This window comes from Apodemus sylvaticus, chromosome 17 (assembly GCF_947179515.1).
Source record: "Apodemus sylvaticus chromosome 17, mApoSyl1.1, whole genome shotgun sequence".
NCBI lineage: Eukaryota > Metazoa > Chordata > Mammalia > Rodentia > Muridae > Apodemus > Apodemus sylvaticus.
Genome location: NC_067488.1, coordinates 44,784,760 through 44,801,992, shown reverse-complemented (window position 1 = coordinate 44,801,992; position 17,233 = coordinate 44,784,760). Strand labels below are relative to the sequence as shown.

At 58.0% G+C, this 17,233-nt stretch overlaps 2 protein-coding genes across 2 annotated transcripts in view; one reads left to right on the top strand and one right to left on the bottom strand.

The window, feature by feature from the left end:
- Positions 1 to 7,122, bottom strand: part of Iqank1 (IQ motif and ankyrin repeat containing 1) — a 36,096-nt gene extending 28,974 nt beyond the window's left edge. The window contains exons 1-2 of the mRNA XM_052160350.1: positions 7,038 to 7,122; positions 3,459 to 3,545 (exon numbers count right to left, since the gene is read on the bottom strand). Coding sequence (XP_052016310.1) covers positions 3,459 to 3,545; positions 7,038 to 7,122 — 172 coding nt within the window. The remainder of the gene's footprint in view (positions 1 to 3,458; positions 3,546 to 7,037) is intronic.
- A 1,877-nt stretch (positions 7,123 to 8,999) lies between these two features.
- Positions 9,000 to 17,233, top strand: Fam83h (family with sequence similarity 83 member H). Its single transcript, XM_052161349.1, has 5 exons — positions 9,000 to 9,079; positions 11,828 to 12,289; positions 13,117 to 13,281; positions 13,352 to 13,476; positions 13,673 to 17,233. The coding sequence occupies exons 2-5, from the start codon at positions 11,843 to 11,845 to the stop codon at positions 16,500 to 16,502; spliced, it is 3,567 nt and encodes a 1,188-aa protein (XP_052017309.1). The 5' UTR covers positions 9,000 to 9,079; positions 11,828 to 11,842; the 3' UTR covers positions 16,503 to 17,233.

Genomic DNA, 17,233 nt, shown 5'->3' with positions numbered 1-17,233 from the left:
GGTCATCACGGAAGGTGGGGCCAAATGAGAACCCAAGGAACAAACTTCCTCCCTTCCAGGAATGAGCCTGTACACAGTGTTTGCCTGGAGGAATCATGGATACCACCCCCACCCACCCACCCTTGCCCCTCCACCTTTCCCCTCCCCCCCCCCAATTCAAATCCACTTCTCTGGCCTCTGGAAAAAGCAAACCAACATTGATGGAAATGAGTTGGTCACAGGAGGCAATTCCTGGGCAGATCCACACACACTATTGGCTGCTGACAGCTGGCTGCTAAGGCAGCAAGCACGCTCTCCTTTTCTAGGTGTCCAGGAAGAGTAAAGGCAGCCGAGCCTCCTGGGGCACAGACAACAGTATCCTCTCCTCTCCAACCTGGGGCTGAGGCTGCTCGAAGCTTCTCCGTTGTTGGCCAGGGCAGGCCTAACTACAGCTCCCAAAAGATGGGGTTTCTCTACTATTAGCTCTGGCTGGCCTCGAACTCAGAGATCCACCTGCCTTTGCCTCCCAAACACTGGCATGAAAGGCATGTGCCACCACGCCACCCAACCCAGCCATCCCTTCCTCTTTCTCCTCCTCCTCCTCCTCCTCCTCCTCCTCCTCCTCCTCCTCCTCCTCCCCTCCTCCTCCTCCTCCTCCTCCTCCCCTCCTCCTCCTCCTCCTCCTCCTCCTCCTCCTCTTCCTTACTGGTTTTTATGAGACAGAGTCCAGCTCTGGCTGTCCTGGAACTCACTCTGTAGAGCAGGCTGACCTCAAACTCAGAAATCCGCCTGCCTCTGCCTCCCAAGTGCTGGGATTCAAGGAGTGTGCCACCACCGCCCAGCCCCTCTCTGCTTCTTGACTGTGACTACAAACGTAACCAGCTTCTGCCTTGGGTTCTTGCTATCATGTCTTCCCTACTATGACGGAGTGAGATTTTCTTAAACCATAAGCCAATAAATAAACAAACAAACAAACAAACAAACCCACCCTCCTTCCCTGAAGTTGATTTTCGTCAGGTATTTTGTCAGAGCAACAGGAAAAGTGACTACGGCCAGAGGTGACACAGCAGTCTCCACAGAGACCCAGTGTGCACACAGGGAGATGGAGGCAAGGAATACAATGAGGGGGGGAGGGTTAGCTACTACTCGGAAAGGAGAGCAAAGGCATCATAAAGATGGGAGAAGGAACAAAAAACCAGATTTGGCCACAATGTCTTTAGAAGGAACAGGCTCTGTGCCACCTGCTAATGTGGCTATCCAGCTGGCTACAGGACTCCTGGATAGCAAGTATGTGTGCATATTGCATATTGTAAGAATCTTCACTTATGACAATGGTCCCCGCAGCACAGGGAACAAGCACAGCAGAGTCCTTGAACATCCGGACTGGGGCTCTGGAGTCCACAGGTCTGGGACACACACAGACACCCTGAGTTAGGAGAGAGATTGTCGTATCTGTATTTCTGGTCACCAACTCCCACCCAACCCAGGTGTCACACTATCTTCTGTGGTTCGTCCGTGCCTCCGGGTGGGAGTGGATATGGTGAGGCAGGCCAGGCGTGGAATATACCTTGACCTAGATGAACTGCCACCGATATCCCCAATGCCAGAAGCTCCTGAGGCATAGCAGGGAGAAACAGCCCCCCTTAGGGGCACTTGGCTACCCGCTGCTCTGGGCAGGAAGTGTGTCCTAAGTGGGCTCTGGTGGAAGACGGCCTTCTGGGAAATACTGAGAGGAATCAGCCTGGAAACAGTGATTGGAAGGGAGGTCTGAGGAAAGGCGAACAACAAGTTTGTAGGGACAGCGGCGTGTGAAGTGACATCCCTAGAGAGGATCTACAATCTGGGGACACCTGACAACCATCCTGTGAACCCCAGGCAGGAGGCTGTGAACAGAGTGGCCATGGTGGAGGGGACTGTATCCCAACATGCGCCCTTCTTGTAAGACTGACCTGGACTAGACTTCCCCTGCCAATCACACCTTTTTTCCTAGGCCATCAGCTCTGACTGACGGCCTGGAGAGTAATCAGAAGGCCATAGTGATCGGGGCTTAGCAGCTAAAGGAAGGCTGGAAAATGGGGTGCTCTCGGGGTCTCTGGGAGCAGCCCTGGGATAGCAACAGGTTGTGGATAGAAGAACTCATTCCCACCACTCATGAGCCCAGAAGCCTCGGCTGCAGGCAGAGTCCACGCTTGCTCCCCTCCATCGCCCAGCTCTGGGCCAGCATCAGAGGCTGTGCAGGCGCCATTATTACCCTGAACTAAGTGAAGGTCTCTTCTAGAAAACCCCAAATGCACTCGTGGCACCTCAGCAGTGATATAACTGAGGCTGCCCTGCCCGAACGCTGGAGGTCTTCTCAGGATATGAAAGAAGGAGGGGCAACAGAGGTGTTAGTGCAGAGTGAGAGACAGCACTAGTCCTTCTGGGGGGATCCTGGCTCCTCCCACCTGGCATCCCCTCTGCTCTGAGTCTCTACAGGAGACTGCATTCCCACACATCTGCCTCTGATGGTCTCAGGCAGGACTGTCTGGCCCTGAGCTATGTAGTACCCAAGCCAGTGAATTAGGCACACGCAACTACATTAGAACACCCTACAGACTTCAGGTGTGTCCTGTCCTCCGGATAAGGCTGGGCCTCCTGATCCCAGCACCCAGGGATGGGAAGGGAGGAGGTTCACAAGAGACATGAGTGTTCACAAGCAACAGAGGTGCAGCGTTTCCAAGAACTGCACAGAGAGCTTTGGAGGGCGAGGCAGAGTGGCCAGCGAGAGCAAGCAGCGGAATCTTAAGAAGACCCAGTAACCAGGCGGGGAGAGCATGGGACACCAGCGCCGGCTGAACTGGGACCATCGTGGATGGATGGAGGAACACCGGGATGAGCCTGTAGGAGCTTGGCTACATGTGTTGGGTTCAAGACACCCAAAGAGTAGCTGGGGGGTGGGTGGGGCAGCTGAAGATGGAGCTGGAGCACCGACACTGGGATCTTAACCTAGTTGTGCCTTGGGAACACAGAATTGGGACTGGAGCTAGGAGGCTAGCAGGCTGGCCACACCTGGTCCCTCCTGTCCATAAGCACTGGAGCCCAGGAAGCAGGCACAGGACTCTGGACTCCTGGGGTGGGGACTCACCACGCAAGGCTGTGGCTGGATCATTTTACTGCCGCCAGAGGGCGACAGGCTCGGGGCGGGAGATTCAGTGAGACCTTTGGGAGGTAGACTGGAGCCAGGGGCTAGCAAGACATAGGAAGGGGGATTTTCTGCCTGTTTCTGGCCTGCTGCATAGACGATACGAGCACATGCACACGCGCGTGCACGCACATACACACATGCATACATGTAGATATGTATGCGTTTGCATGTTCGTGCATACACATGTGTACATATGGACACTCATGCAAACCATGCATATCTGGGCCCAGGGAAGTCCCCTTCCTGCCAGTACCCCCCCATACCCCCAGCAAACGTAGGACACCCAGGTTCTCACCTGCAGGGGCCTGGGGCTTCTCGGAGAAGGACCCTTTGCTTGGATGACTTGCCTTCCTTTGCAGCTGGCGATTCTCCCTCGGCTTCCCTGAAGGAAGGTGGCAGAGGTGTAAGGATGTGAGTTGTTCCTTAGCCCATCAACTTCAGGTGGCGTTTATGGGACACCCGCCAGGCTTGTTCCCAGGCTATTAGGGAAGGACTCACGAGGCCAACACATGCAACAATTTTAATAAGCATCGTTTTCCAACAGCAAATACACCTTAGCCTGGTACTATCAAGAACCAACCTGTATCTGGAACCGAAGCCCCAGGCCTGGGCATGTGGAAGCCCCTAAAGACCGTGCCCCTCGTCGTCCTGCCTGCTGTCTCCCACCCAAACAATGCCCCTGTCCTTTCCCAGGCCCTTCAGCAAAGCCCCTCTCCTACTCTTCTCCAGAAAGGTGCTCTCAGTCTGCTCCTGAGGTTTCTGGGCAAGGGCAGGGTGGATGGGGGGCGGAGGGGGGGCTGGGCAGGGCTGGGCCAGGCAAACCAGTCTGGCCAGCGAAGCAGAGTTGGCTGGGATGAGGCTCTGGGCGTGGGTGTGAGTCAGCGGGCTGGGGCTGGGGCTGGGGCTGGGGCTGGGGAACCACAGGGGAGGATGTCACCTGGAGCGACTCCTCGAAACAGGAGGCCTGGAAAGGAAGCTTCAGATGAAAGTTGGTCCTGGACCCCCAGCACCACCCTTGGGACTAACAGGTGGGCTGTGTGAGGGTCCCTTAGGCCTTGCTTTAATTTAAAGGGGGTGCTGGACTCCCAGTCATGACAGTAGTCAGGTCCCACACCCCATCCCAAGAGTCAAGCCAGACTCTTCTTTATCTAGGCTTTTAAGGCTCAGTGTCTTCACCAGCCTACGGTGTGGCCCAAGTCCTTCATGCTGGGGCTATGGTGGGTCTTCATCACTGGCAAACTCCTGCCCAGGAGGGCTCCTCTGGGTAGGCCTGGGCTCCAGTGGTTCTCCTGGGTTGGGATGGCCTATGGCCAGGGAGGGTCTGGGCAGTTAGGGCTGGTGCATTTGGGATGCAGCTCTTGGTCCTGTGGCCAGTTTGAGTTTCCCGCGACCAGAAACCGAGGGTGGGGTAAAGGGGGGGGGGCTCGGTGACGCCCAGGCAGGACCAGGCAAGTCCTCAAGCAGCAGTTTAGCTACTGAGAGCTGCCCCCAGTTTCTCAGTCTCCCTCCCAGTCTGGCCAGTGAAGTCTGTGGCCTGTAAAGTCCCGCACCCTGTGTCAGCACGTTAGTCAGCCTTCTCGGCTAGGGTGAGCCACCGTGCCGCCGAGGTCTCTATAAACTCTCTGGTGTGGCCCGGTGCCACAGAGTGGGACCTGTGGGGCCTATAGGCAGAGTCAGGGCCCTGGGCTCTGCTGCCGTGGTGCGGAGATCAGCCAAGGGGCAGCACGGCCACTTAGGACAGCAGGAGCAGAGGGCTGAGTCTGGCTGAGAGCAAGCAACCTACTGTGGCCTCTGGGATGCCCTCTGAGCTCCCCAACCAGGCCAGTTGATGAGCCAGGTCCCTGGGGAGCAGACATCTGCTGAACGAGGCACTGGATCCAGCCAGGGCCATGTCTGGGAAGAGAGGGCGAGGGCGAGCTCGCAAGCCCCGGGGCAAGAGGGTGGGCAGGGCCCAGCGGGCAGCTGGGCAGCAGAGCCCTGAGGCTGAGCCCCCGCCCCCCAACACAGGGGGCCCTCGGGACCAGGTGGGGGTGGCCCTGACAGAGCACGTGACCAGCACTCAGCCGGCTCCTCGGGGACACTCCAGGGCCACCAGGCCAGAGCAGCTACAGGCAGCCTGGAGGCCAGTTCAGGCCACTGCTTCGGAATCCGAGCTGGTGCTGGCCCCTGAGCACATGGAGGGCTGTGGAGCTGGGGCCCCCGTGCCAGCCCTGGGCCCTGAGCTGCTGAGACTCCACGAAGTCCAGCTGTGCCTAGCCCAGGAGCAGCTGCTGCTGGAGGACCGGAGGCGGCAGGTCCAGCTGCAGATGCAGCTGTGGCAGGAGGAGCAGCTGTGGCTGCAGCAGCTGCAGGAAGAGCAGCTGTGGCTGCAGCAGCTGCAGGAGGAGCAGGCCTGGGTGCACATGGAGGGGCTGCAGCTGGCTGTGGCCCTGGAGCAGCTCCGGAGTGAGGGCCTCGAGGCACTGCAAACCCAAGGCCAGGTAAGGCCTAGAGGGGTGTGGGGCAGGGGCTCGGGCAGTGATGGTATAGCGGACATCCAAGCATCTTATAGGTGTGTGAAGGTTAGGAGGCCAGGTTGGCTGTAGAACATCCGTGGGCCTGTACACTAAGAGGGGCCAGTGCTCACTACACAGAATGTTGCCCAGATGAAGGACAGCAAGCCTGCCCAGACCATACAACGCTCGGTAGGCAAGGCCATTGAGGGGAGGGAACTTGTTTGGGGATGGAGGTGTCAGGGGACCAGGATAAGTAGCTACAGGAGCAGTCCAGGGCGGTATACACACAGTAGGGTGTGGGGTGAGGGCTGGGTGCACAGCTGATAGACAACATCAGAACCAAGGAACAGTCCCCACCCCAAGTACCCTGGACAACTTCTCTGTCTGGTCCACCCGCCCTGCCCCGTGTTTACTGTAGCTTGGTGCCCAGGGCTTGAGATCACAGAGGCAGAACGCAAGGCTGGGGCCCATTATCCTCATTCCAGGAGGAAGACTGGCCTCAGACGCAGCTGGGGTTATTTTGGGCAACTAGGATCTCACGCCAGCGTAGTGTGGAGTCACCACTGCCTGGCAGCTCTGGGGAATCTAAGATGCAGGGATGCGTGTGGGCCTGGGGTGGGTGCTCTTACAGCAGGCTGACTTCCAGGCAAGCTAGGATACAAGAGAGAGTCTGGGAAGGTGTTCACAGCTGTGGCAGAATGAGTGGGACTCAGAGCAGAGGGGCAGTAAAGGCTGCAGGAGGGTAGACACGGGGGCGAGGGAATTCTTTCTCTGATGCTCCTCAGGAGCCAGCCCAGGCTAGTTCTCATCCCTCATCCTGGGGGTGATTGTGGACAGACAGTCTGAAGGGGAAGGCAGGATTGTGGAATGGTGTGAATAGACAACCACTTAGCACGAAGATTGCCAACTCGGATTCAAGGCCTGCTTTTCTCAATATCGCCTTGTTGCTGTCATTGTAGCTTCAAGACAGGGTTTCCTCTGTGTAGCCCTGGCTGTCCTGGAACCCTGTAGACCAGACTGGCCTCGAACTCAGAGATCTGCCTGCCTCTGCCTCCTGAGTGCTTGGATTAAAAGTGTGCGCCACCAACGACCTGCTTCAATATTGTTTTTAAGCTATGTGCCCCTCCAGTCTCCTCTTGACTCCTTTCCCTAACATCGTACCCCCCTGAGCACTGTGTACCCGCACCCCTCCGCAGCTCTAGAGGTTCGGGGTGCAGTGGATGTCTGAGCTTTGAACTCACAAATCTATGACCCCAAGCCCAACTGAAAGATCTCTTGGAAACTACTTGGAGAGAAAGGGTTTCTGAGGCGCCCTGTGTGCCTAGCAGTCTCATGGTCAGTGTCAGGGTAGTGCCCTGGAGGTCAGAGGGGGCACTCACCAGCAGCAGCTCGAAGCTTGGACCCAGGGAGGGACGCCTGCCCCTTCCCTGCGGCAGCTTTGGGCCCCCCTCTCTTAGTGCTCATTCTCCTGGGGGTGGGAAGGAAAAGTCCAGGGATGGTACATTCAGGAGGGCAGCAGACAAGGCAGTGGACCTACTGCCCCAGCCCTGGACAAACACACGCAGGAGCATAGGGATTTCCAGCACCTTCCCCAGCCAGCTTCTTGGCTGTCTGAGTATGTACCCAGTAGCTTGAGGAAAGATGTCTAGCAGGGGGATGTCTCCCTTTCTGCTGGTATGCCTGTCCTCTACAATTCCAGCTCTGCATGTCCTGCAGTGTTCTAGCACCATTTTTCTAAATCGCTGGGCTAGAAGCTCAACAGCCTGAGGCTTATTTTTTTTTCCCTGCAGGCTTACCTTCAAAGACTGTCAGCTTGGGTCTGTTGGACACAACCCCTTCCCACCCGTAAACCCTCTTTCTTGTTGGCCTTGGAAAACTCTGCTGTCTGGTTCTGGAAGCAATACCCTTCTCCCTAGTATACAAGGCAGGCTGCCATTCATTCCCCTTGGAAGAACTTTCTGCTCCTGTTGTAGTAGGGTCTTCCAGTGCCCTAGAGCCCCTCACAGGGCCTATGAATAGGAAATTGGGTAGTGCAGCCACTGACTCCGTACACCTATGTGCCCACTAGGCTGGGGCCACAGGGTCCCAGAGTGCATTTGAGAATGGAGTTAATGAAATGTTATCCTAAAAATAGGACCAAAAAGAGACTGAAAGTAAGCCGTCTTACAGACAATGTTCAGGCGGGGGTGGGGGGGGGGGGTGGCAGACATTGAGAATTTGGGACAGGAGAAGGAAGGAAGGTGGCTTGGACATATGACTGAGTTCAGAGTAGGGCATACTCTGAGGAGTGGTCTGGAGGGAGGGCTGGGTAGACTAGGGACCTGGGAGGAACTAAGTCCTTAAGGGTACCAGCGATGTGTTGGGGTTGATATGAGCACGAGGTTCCCTGACTGTAGAGGATCCAGTAATTGCAGCATCTTGGGTGCAGACTCTTTAATGTGCATTAATGTGTGTTAAGACGGGACCTCTGTGTCTTCGGTTGCTTTGCACAAGGAAAGGATCAGTGGGTGACAGGACTCTCACTGTTGGGACAGTGTAGAGAGTGATCCTCGTGTGAGATGAGGGCTTGGGGGAGATTGGTTTGCCGGATTCTGTGTGGCAGAGGGGCTTCTGCTGTGGATCATCCCAGATTCCCTTGTGCCTGAGGGGTCCCATGGGTACGGGTGTGTGCTCAGGATCCTATATGGTTGAGCATGAGTGGGGAGGCCCGTGGAGTTCTTATGCTGTAGGTCTCATGTGCGAAGATGAGCCTGTGGGAGTGGACTGGGGAAACTAGGGGTGTGCCTGCGTACCGTAGGGCGGTCACCTGAGAGAGCTGGGTACCCAGGCCCCCCTGTCTGCGAGCTCACCTGCCTCACCTGTCTCTCGCAGCACAGAGGCCAGAAGCTCCGCCCCTCGCGTCGAGCTGGCCAGTTTCCTAGCGACTAAGCCGGAACTTCCGAATCACCCCAACTTCCGGGGCGAGGGTCAGGGGTCGGCAGTAGGGGCTTTGAGCGATCTGTTTGCAGATGGATTCAAGGGGCTTCGGGGTCCTGAAAGGAGACACTCTAGCAGTCCGGAGTGGCTCTGGCCAGGGTCCGGAGCGCAGCTCTGGGGCTCTACCAGAGCGCTCGGGGGTCGGGGTTGGGGTATGGGCTAGGGGCGCCAGTGAAGCCACACTGGGGACCCGGGATCGCGGCCGGGGTCCGGGGCGCGGAGGGCGCAGGAATGCGGGCGCGTCGGGGTGGGGCCGCCCCGCCCAGGTGCTGCCCGGGCAGGCAGGAGGCAGAGCGCGGGCGGGGCGGGGGCGGGCGCGTGAATCAGGCCGAACGGGCGGGCGGGTCGCGGCGGGGAGTGGCTGTCGGACGGACGGGACCGCGAGGCCGCTGGGCGGCGGTGGGCTCTTGCTGCCCCTGTGCCGAAACCCCGCTCACCTGGCCAGGTAGGGCACCCTCCCCGGAGCGGGCCGGGCACAGCACGGCGGGGCCGGGCCGAGGCGTATAGGACGGGAGGCTCGGGCCTCCGCGCGGTGGCACCTGGGTCTGGTCTCTGGACCTGGGCCGGGCGGTGCAGTGAACGCGTGCGTGGGGCTGGGTCTGAGACAGGGGGACTGCGCTCCGGGGCACTGGGTGAGGGATTTCGCAGGGGCACGCTGGCAAGTAGGAGGCAGAAGAGTGCGACTCGCTCGGGCGGCCTAGGTGTTGTCAGGACATGACCTGTACCTTTCCCAGAGCCTCTCCCCAAGCCGCCATGAACCGGGGTGTCTAGGGCTGGATCCTTGTGTGGAGGGCAGGGAAAACTGGACTCTCTTAACTCCTGATCTCACATCCCTGGACTGGATTGGCAGATAAGATACCTGGCCTGGGTAGCCGCTAACTTCCTGGGGTAGATTAACACCCTTGGGCCTTGCAGTGCCTACCCGAAAGCTGTGTAATCGACTTCCGGTCTTTGAGCCGAATCCCACCTCCCAGGGTCTTCTTGTCCCTACCACCCCAATCCTTCTTGATCACAGTCATCCTCTTTGTGTAGTAACCTAAGGTCCTCCCCCACGGGATCCCCCTTCCAGACCCAGGAACATGACTACCTCCCACCAGACAAGAGGGGTAAAGGGTCATTTTCTTGTGCTGTTAGTGGTGGAGGGCCTGTGGGCTAGCTTCAGGTAGGAGGTCAGGAACAAAAAATTCCTGCTGAGTCACTGGTTTGGGTGGGATAGGCAGATGTCCTTAAGCAAGGCCCCACTTGGATAGGCAGATGTCCGTGAGCAAGCTGTTGGATTCACTGCTGACAGGAGTGGTCACCGCCCGGTCTGTAGTCAAGGGGTGGTGTGTGCCAGTGAAAGAGTGTATGGGCAGTTAAGGTTGTGTGTGACTGGTGTGCGGTCAGGTACCACGCAGGACTAAGGCCACTTCCCAACCCATATATCCCTGAGGGTTCCTCACCACGGGCTGGACATGGACAGTATTAGTTCTCTGTCTTGCTTATACCAGGAAGTGCCCCCTCAGAGTGAGCACATAAGTGCCCCAGGTAGTGTGGGAATGCTGCCTAGGAAAGCTGGGCGCAGCGTGAGACCTGTCCAAGCAGACAGGCCAGCAGTAGACTCCAGGTGGCCTGCCTCCATCTCCCTAGAACAGTGTGCCACACCTCACGTTGCAGACAGGAAGGAAAACCAAACGGCCTCCGGTCAGGGCAATGCCCCAGAGGGAAGTCAGAGCACACTTCTTAGGGCCAGTAGACAGAGGAGTGTCCCCACCTCCAATCTCTGTCACACTTGGACTTGCTAACGTGTGACACCATGCCCCTAGGGATGGCAGACACTATAGCTCCGTGGGTCATAGACAGCAGAGTCCCTCCAGACCCCCAACATCACTGAGCAAGTGTCCCCTAATCCCAGAGCTGCCAACCTGTCAGCATCGCTGGCCCACTCCTCAGGGCACTCCTCCTCCTGGGAAGAAATACTTTCCCAGTTTGGACTAATATCCAGGAACCTGTGTGCTAGGTAGGGCAAGGGTCTCAAACCTGAGGAGCAGTGTGGAATGGTGTGAGCCTGCCCCAGGCACAGGCCGGAGGCCAGCAGCTTTCCAGGTGTTTGGTTGTCACTTCTAATGCCTTCTTCAACCACAAGCTTCGGCTACTCACACTCGTGACACTCCTGGTGTGGAAACGGATGGTTCCTCAGGCACATACTTGCCGGTGAACTCGGACCAGGCTGTGCCTGAGCTGGACCTGGGCTTGCCCCTCACATTTGGCTTCAAAGGCTCAGAGGTTGTGTGTGACACAACACACACCAGTCACTAGAGAACAAGAACAGTGATCCTGAGGAACCTGTAATGAGCGACACTGACAGAGAACTTGGGACAAGGCTTGTAGCAAAGGCTCTCCCTTCATTCTTAGTGTACTGGGGAGAGAGTGGTGATCCGGGGTCTTGGAAATGTCTCTGTTGCCATCAGGATGGGTGAGTCTAGGAGGGTATGAAGGAGAGACTCTACAGGGGGGAGCTGGTCCCAAGGAGGTTTTAGCTGAGGGGAGACAGTAGCAAGGGTGAAGTTTTTTAGAGAGGTTGGAGGTTGAGGAGTTGGGGCAGGGAGCTCAGTGAAGGGACTGTGGGCAGATGCAGGTGTGGACTGAGGAAAGAGCTGTGGGTGGGGCTTACGGCCATCATCCCCGGATGAGTCAGTCCCCACCCCACTGTGCTCACCTTGGGCCAGCTATGGTGTCTTTCCACCCCTCCCAGCTGTGTGCAGTGAAGGTGACAGGCCAGAGCACTTCCCACGGATCTTCAGGCAGCGAAGGCTCTTGAGAAAAAAAAAAAAAAAAAAAAACAGGAATAATCTCTTTAACTGGACTGCATCTGTATCTTAACCAAAACTTATCTTTATAGGAAAAGGGAGCCATAGAGTAGGTGGGACCTCTTCTTACCTGTGTGGAATGGGGGCAAACACTGGCAGTCCCTGAGACTGATGCAAACAGGGTGTCGGCCCCAGGAAGGGATTGGCCCATGTCTTCCCCGCTAGGGGCATGCTATGGCCTGTAGTGCTGCCTTGGAGCCTGACTTCACTGGGGCCTGGAAGAGCTCCCCCTGGCATGAGCCAAACCCAAGATCTAGTAGCTACCTCAGCCATGTATGTCCACTTGTGGAGTGAGGTAAGCGGACCCCACTGCCCCTAGTTAATGCATTTTCCTGCCTCTCCAGGACCCTGGCCCCAACATGGCCCGTCGCTCTCAGAGCAGCTCACAGGGGGACAACCCACTGGCACCTGGGTACCTGCCACCTCACTACAAAGAATATTACCGCCTAGCGGTGGATGCATTGACCGAGGGTGGGCCAGAAGCCTACAACCGTTTCTTGGCATCTGAGGGGGCACCGGACTTCCTATGCCCCGAGGAGCTGGAGCACGTGAGCCGCCACCTGCAGCCCCCACAGTATGTGGCCCGGGAACCCCCTGAAGGCACCCCGCCCGATGTGGACATGGACGGCTCCTCGGGCACCTACTGGCCAGTGAACTCAGACCAGGCAGTGCCTGAGCTGGACCTGGGCTGGCCCCTGACATTTGGCTTCCAAGGCACAGAGGTCACCACACTGGTACAGCCGCCGCCACCTGACAGCCCCAGCATCAAAGACGAAGCTCGGAGGATGATCCGCTCTGCCCAGCAGGTGCACGCTCGTGGGCTTGATGGATGGTGAAAGGCAGCCTGAGCTGGGTTTTGAAGTGTGAATAGGAGGGTGTGGGAGATAGAAAAGCATTCCTGGTGCTTGGGATGCCAGGGCCTGCCAGCCAGCCCTCAGCAGTAGGGTTGCCCTGTAGAATCTGCTCATTACCACCTGGGACTTGGTTAGTGGGCTCTTGTAGACATTCGCTTGTCCAGGGTCATGGCCGTTACCCAGAAGCTCAGGGCCTTGCCCAGCTGAGAGCACCACCCCCCCAGCAGATGGTAAACTGAAAAAAAAAAAAAAAACAAAAAAAAACCAAGTGTTTAAGCCAGGAAGCCTGGCTCATGCCAGTAATCCTAGCAGAGAGGATTGAGGCCAGCCTGGGCTACACAGTAACAGGCCAGTCTCCTATTAAGAGTTGTTAACACTCCCACAAAACACAGAAATACTAAAGAGAGGAAGCAAGGCCAGACGGTAAAGGCCTGGCTTCTGCCCCTGCCCCAGGAAGTTGACAAACACCACCACCACCAAGGCGTATAAAGCTTGAGTTCACGGATACGGCCTTGACAACTTATGGTCTGAACACACACACCTGCAGATACTCCCCCTCTGAATGAAGCACCCTAAAAGTATTGCTCCTGCTCCTGCTTCAGGCTCCCTTAAGGGCTACCGAGTGCTGATTGGTTGTGACCCTCTTCTGGGTCCCTTCTCCCTTCCTTCCCTTCATAGTCTCTCCTGGGGCATTGGTCATTTTATAGTGCTTGTAGGTAAAAATGCGGGGAGAATGGCGGGGTCCTTCCCTCTCCGCTGACCTGATACCCACCTCCCAGGTGGTAGCCGTGGTGATGGACATGTTCACTGACGTGGACCTGCTCAGTGAAGTGCTAGAGGCCGCTGCAAGGCGAGTCCCGGTCTATATTCTTCTGGATGAAATGAACGCCCAGCACTTCCTAGACATGGCCGACAAGTGTCGCGTCAACCTGCACCATGTGGATGTGAGTGACCAAGCCAGGGGAGTGGAGGGAAAAATACCTTTGGTGAAGACCTGACTCCCCTCTCTTCCAGTTCCTGCGCGTGCGCACAGTGGCAGGTCCTACTTACTACTGTCGCACTGGGAAGTCTTTCAAGGGCCATCTGAAGGAGAAGTTCTTGCTTGTGGACTGTGCCGTAGTGATGAGCGGGAGTTATAGGTATGCCCAGTGGGTTTCCCTTAGCCCTGGCCCTTCCCACCCAGTCCTCCTCTGTGGCCCCACTTCCTTCCCCCAAAAAGCTCTCCTTGCCACAGCCCACCAGCCCAACCCCTTACAGATCCCTGATCATCCAACCGGTGCCTTTAGCCTTTGTGTCCCTACTTCCTCTCCCTGACTCCCGCCATCCTGTCCACAGCTTTATGTGGTCCTTCGAGAAAATCCACCGCAGCCTGGCTCATGTGTTCCAGGGAGAGTTGGTCTCCAGCTTCGACGAAGAGTTCCGCATTCTCTTCGCACAGTCGGAGCCACTGGTGCCCTCAGCTGGGGCGCTAGCCCGCATGGATGCCTATGCGCTTGCTCCATACTCTGGGGCTGGGCCCCTGGTGGGCGTCCCCGGGGCTGGAGCCCCAACACCTTTCTCTTTCCCTAAACGGGCGCACCTCCTGTTCCCACCGCCCAGGGAGGAAGGCTTGGGCTTTCCCTCCTTCCTAGACCCTGACCGCCACTTCCTATCGGCTTTCCGCCGAGAGGAGATGCAGCGAATGCCCGGGGGTGCGTTGGAGCCTCATACAGGGCACCGGCCACTGGCTCGCCCAACTGAGGCTGGGCCGCTCGGAGAGCTCGCGGGCCCCCGGGGCTTCTTCCAGTCACGGCATCTGGAAATGGACGCCTTCAAGCGGCACAGCTATACTGCGGCTGATGGAGCTGGAGCCGTAGAGAACTTTGCAGCTGCACGGCAGGTGTCGCGACAAACATTCCTCAGTCATGGTGATGACTTCCGCTTCCAGACCAGCCACTATCTGCGGGATCAGCTCTACCATCAGCATTACCAATGGGACCCACAGTTTGCTCCTGCGCGCCCACAGGGCTTCTTCGAAAAGCTTCGTGCAGGCCGACCTGGCTTTGCGGACCCTGACGACTTTGCACTAGGTGCTGGTCACCGCTTCCCAGAACTCAATGCTGATGTGCACCAGCGACTGGAATATGTGCCATCCAGCGCATCTCGGGAGGTGCGCCACGGCTCGGATCCCGCCTTTGGACCCAGCCCCCGTGGTCTGGAGCCCGGTGGGGCCTCGCGTCCCAATCTGGGCCAGCGTTTTCCATGTCAAGCAACCTTGAGGCAGGGCCTGGACACCGCTCCAGAGGCAGAGCCAGAGCGCAGGGGTGGACCCGAGGGCAGGGCCGGGCTGCGGCACTGGCGCCTCGCCTCCTACCTGAGCGGTTGCCACGGTGACGGTGGGGAGGAGGGTCTACCCATGGAGGCTGAGGCCTGTGAAGATGAAGTGGTGGCTCCCGGAGGCCGGGACCTGCTCCCCTCGGCCTTCCGCACTCCTGCAGCCTTCCCAGTTAAGGGACCAAAGCCAGGCTCAGGAAGCGGTGGTGGGGACAGCTCCGAGCGAGAGGGCACAGAAGAGACAAGCCTAGCTAAGCAGGACTCCTTCCGCTCACGCTTGAACCCGCTCATCCAGCGCAGCTCCAGGCTGCGTTCCTCGCTCATCTTTGCCTCACAGGCTGAGGGTGCTGCTGGGACCACAGGGGCCACCGCTGAAAGAGTACAGCTCATGCACAAAGAGCAAACCGTCACTGAAACTCTGGGTCCCAGCGGAGAGGCTGTTCGTTCCAGCGCCTCGGCCAAAGTGGCGGAGCTACTGGAGAAATACAAAGGCCCTGCCCGGGACCCTGGCGGCGCTGGGGGTGCCGTCACTTCCTCCAGCCACAGCAAGGCTGTAGTGTCCCAGGCCTGGCGGGAGGAGGTGGTAGCCCCAGGAGGAGCAGGAACTGAGCGCCGCAGCCTTGAGAGTTGTTTGCTTGACCTGCGCGATTCCTTTGCCCAGCAGTTGCACCAGGAGTCAGAGCGACACCCAGGAGCCGCTTCGCTGACTGCTGCGCAACTGCTCGACACGCTGGGCAGCACAGACCGCCTGCCATCGCGTTTCCTCCCCTCCCAGGGCCGCTCCTTGTCTCCACAAGGTCGAGATAGCCCTCCGCCAGAAGGGCTTGGGACAAACCAGCTGCCTTATTCTGAGCCAAAAGGGAGCCCCACCCCAGCCTACCCTGAGCGCAAGGGGAGCCCCACACCAGCCTACCCTGAGCGCAAAGGGAGCCCCACCCCAGCCTACCCTGAGCGCAAGGGGAGCCCCACATCTGGATTTCCCAATCGGAGGGGCAGCCCGACCACAGGATTGATGGAGCAGAAGGGGAGTCCCACCTCGACCTACCCAGACCGTAGGGGCAGCCCGGTGCCCCCGGTGCCTGAGCGCAGGGGTAGTCCAGTACCCCCTGTGCCCGAGCGCAGAGGCAGTCTCACCTTCACTGGGGAGTCTTCGAAGACTGGGCCTACAGAGGAGGTGTCTAGCGGCCCCATGGAAGTCCTGCGAAAGGGTTCTCTCCGTCTCAGGCAGCTGCTGAGCCCAAAGAGTGAGCGGCGTGGGGAGGATGAAGGCAGTAGCTTCCCAGCTCCGCAGGAGAATGGGCAGCCTGAGAGCCCCCGGCGGTCCTCACTGAGTCGGGGTGACAGCACGGAGGCTGCTGCGGAGGAGAGAGGCTCAAGGGTCCGCTTAGCTTCAGCTACCGCCAATGCTCTGTACAGCAGCAACCTGCGAGATGACACGAAGGCCATTCTAGAGCAAATCAGTGCCCACGGCCAGAAGCACCGCGCAGTCCCTGCTCCAGGTCCATCCCATAGCAGTCCTGATGTAGGTCGCCCAACAACTGCAGGAGACTTGGCCCCAGACATGTCCGACAAGGACAAGTGTTCAGCCATCTTCCGCTCAGACAGCCTAGGGACACAAGGCCGGCTCAGCCGCACCCTGCCAGCCAGCGCAGAGGAGCGTGATCGGCTCCTTCGCCGCATGGAGAGCATGCGCAAAGAGAAGCGTGTCTACAGCCGCTTCGAAGTCTTCTGCAAAAAGGAAGAAGCTGGCAGTAGTGGGGCAGGAGACAACTTGGCAGATGAGGACACCAGGGACAGTAAAATGGGCAAATTTGTTCCCAAGATCCTGGGCACATTCAAAAGCAAAAAATGATCTGGTCTCGGAGGCCAGGACTCTGCATCACTGCCATACTGAACCTACTGTACCCATCCAGAGTGGTGGCTGCGAGGCTGGGGTCAAGGCAGTTTGGGACCTGGCTGACCACCACCTCAACTGAGCTCCACTTGAATTCGCCTGACAGCAGCACTGCCTCTCACTCTGGGCTTTCCCACGAGGGGCTCAGTCCCTCCACCTGGTGCATTTCCTAATCACCTCCTCCGTCTCAGCCTCTGCCATCTCCCTCGCGGGCTCACGTCTACTTTGGGTCTTATTTTACCTCAGGGATCCATCTCTCTGCCTTACGCTCCAGTTTTTCAAGAACCCGCTTGTGCCTCAGTTCCTCTTTAAGGCCTTTTATCTCAGGGCTTTTTCTCAGGGTTTGCATCTCACAGCTCCTGGTCCTCTCCCTCTGGTGACAGCCTCCTCCATCTCCACCTCTCTCTGGAACACACCGTGTTGCTCCCACTCTGTCTCCTCATTGCCTCCTAGCACTTTCTTGGCATCTGCCCTCTTGCTGTTTGGATGGCAGAGTTGGTCTGAGGCAGTTTAAGGGTAGAGGGATGCTGGATAGGAGAGATGGTTGGAAAGGAGTTGCCAAACACCTAAGGGGCCCCCTGCCTCAGGCCACGTCTGCCCTCTTCAGCAAGTTTCTGGCTAGCACTTGAAGAGGAGCCAAGATTGGGGAGCACTGGACTTTGCAGTACAATAAAGGAATCTGGACAGAC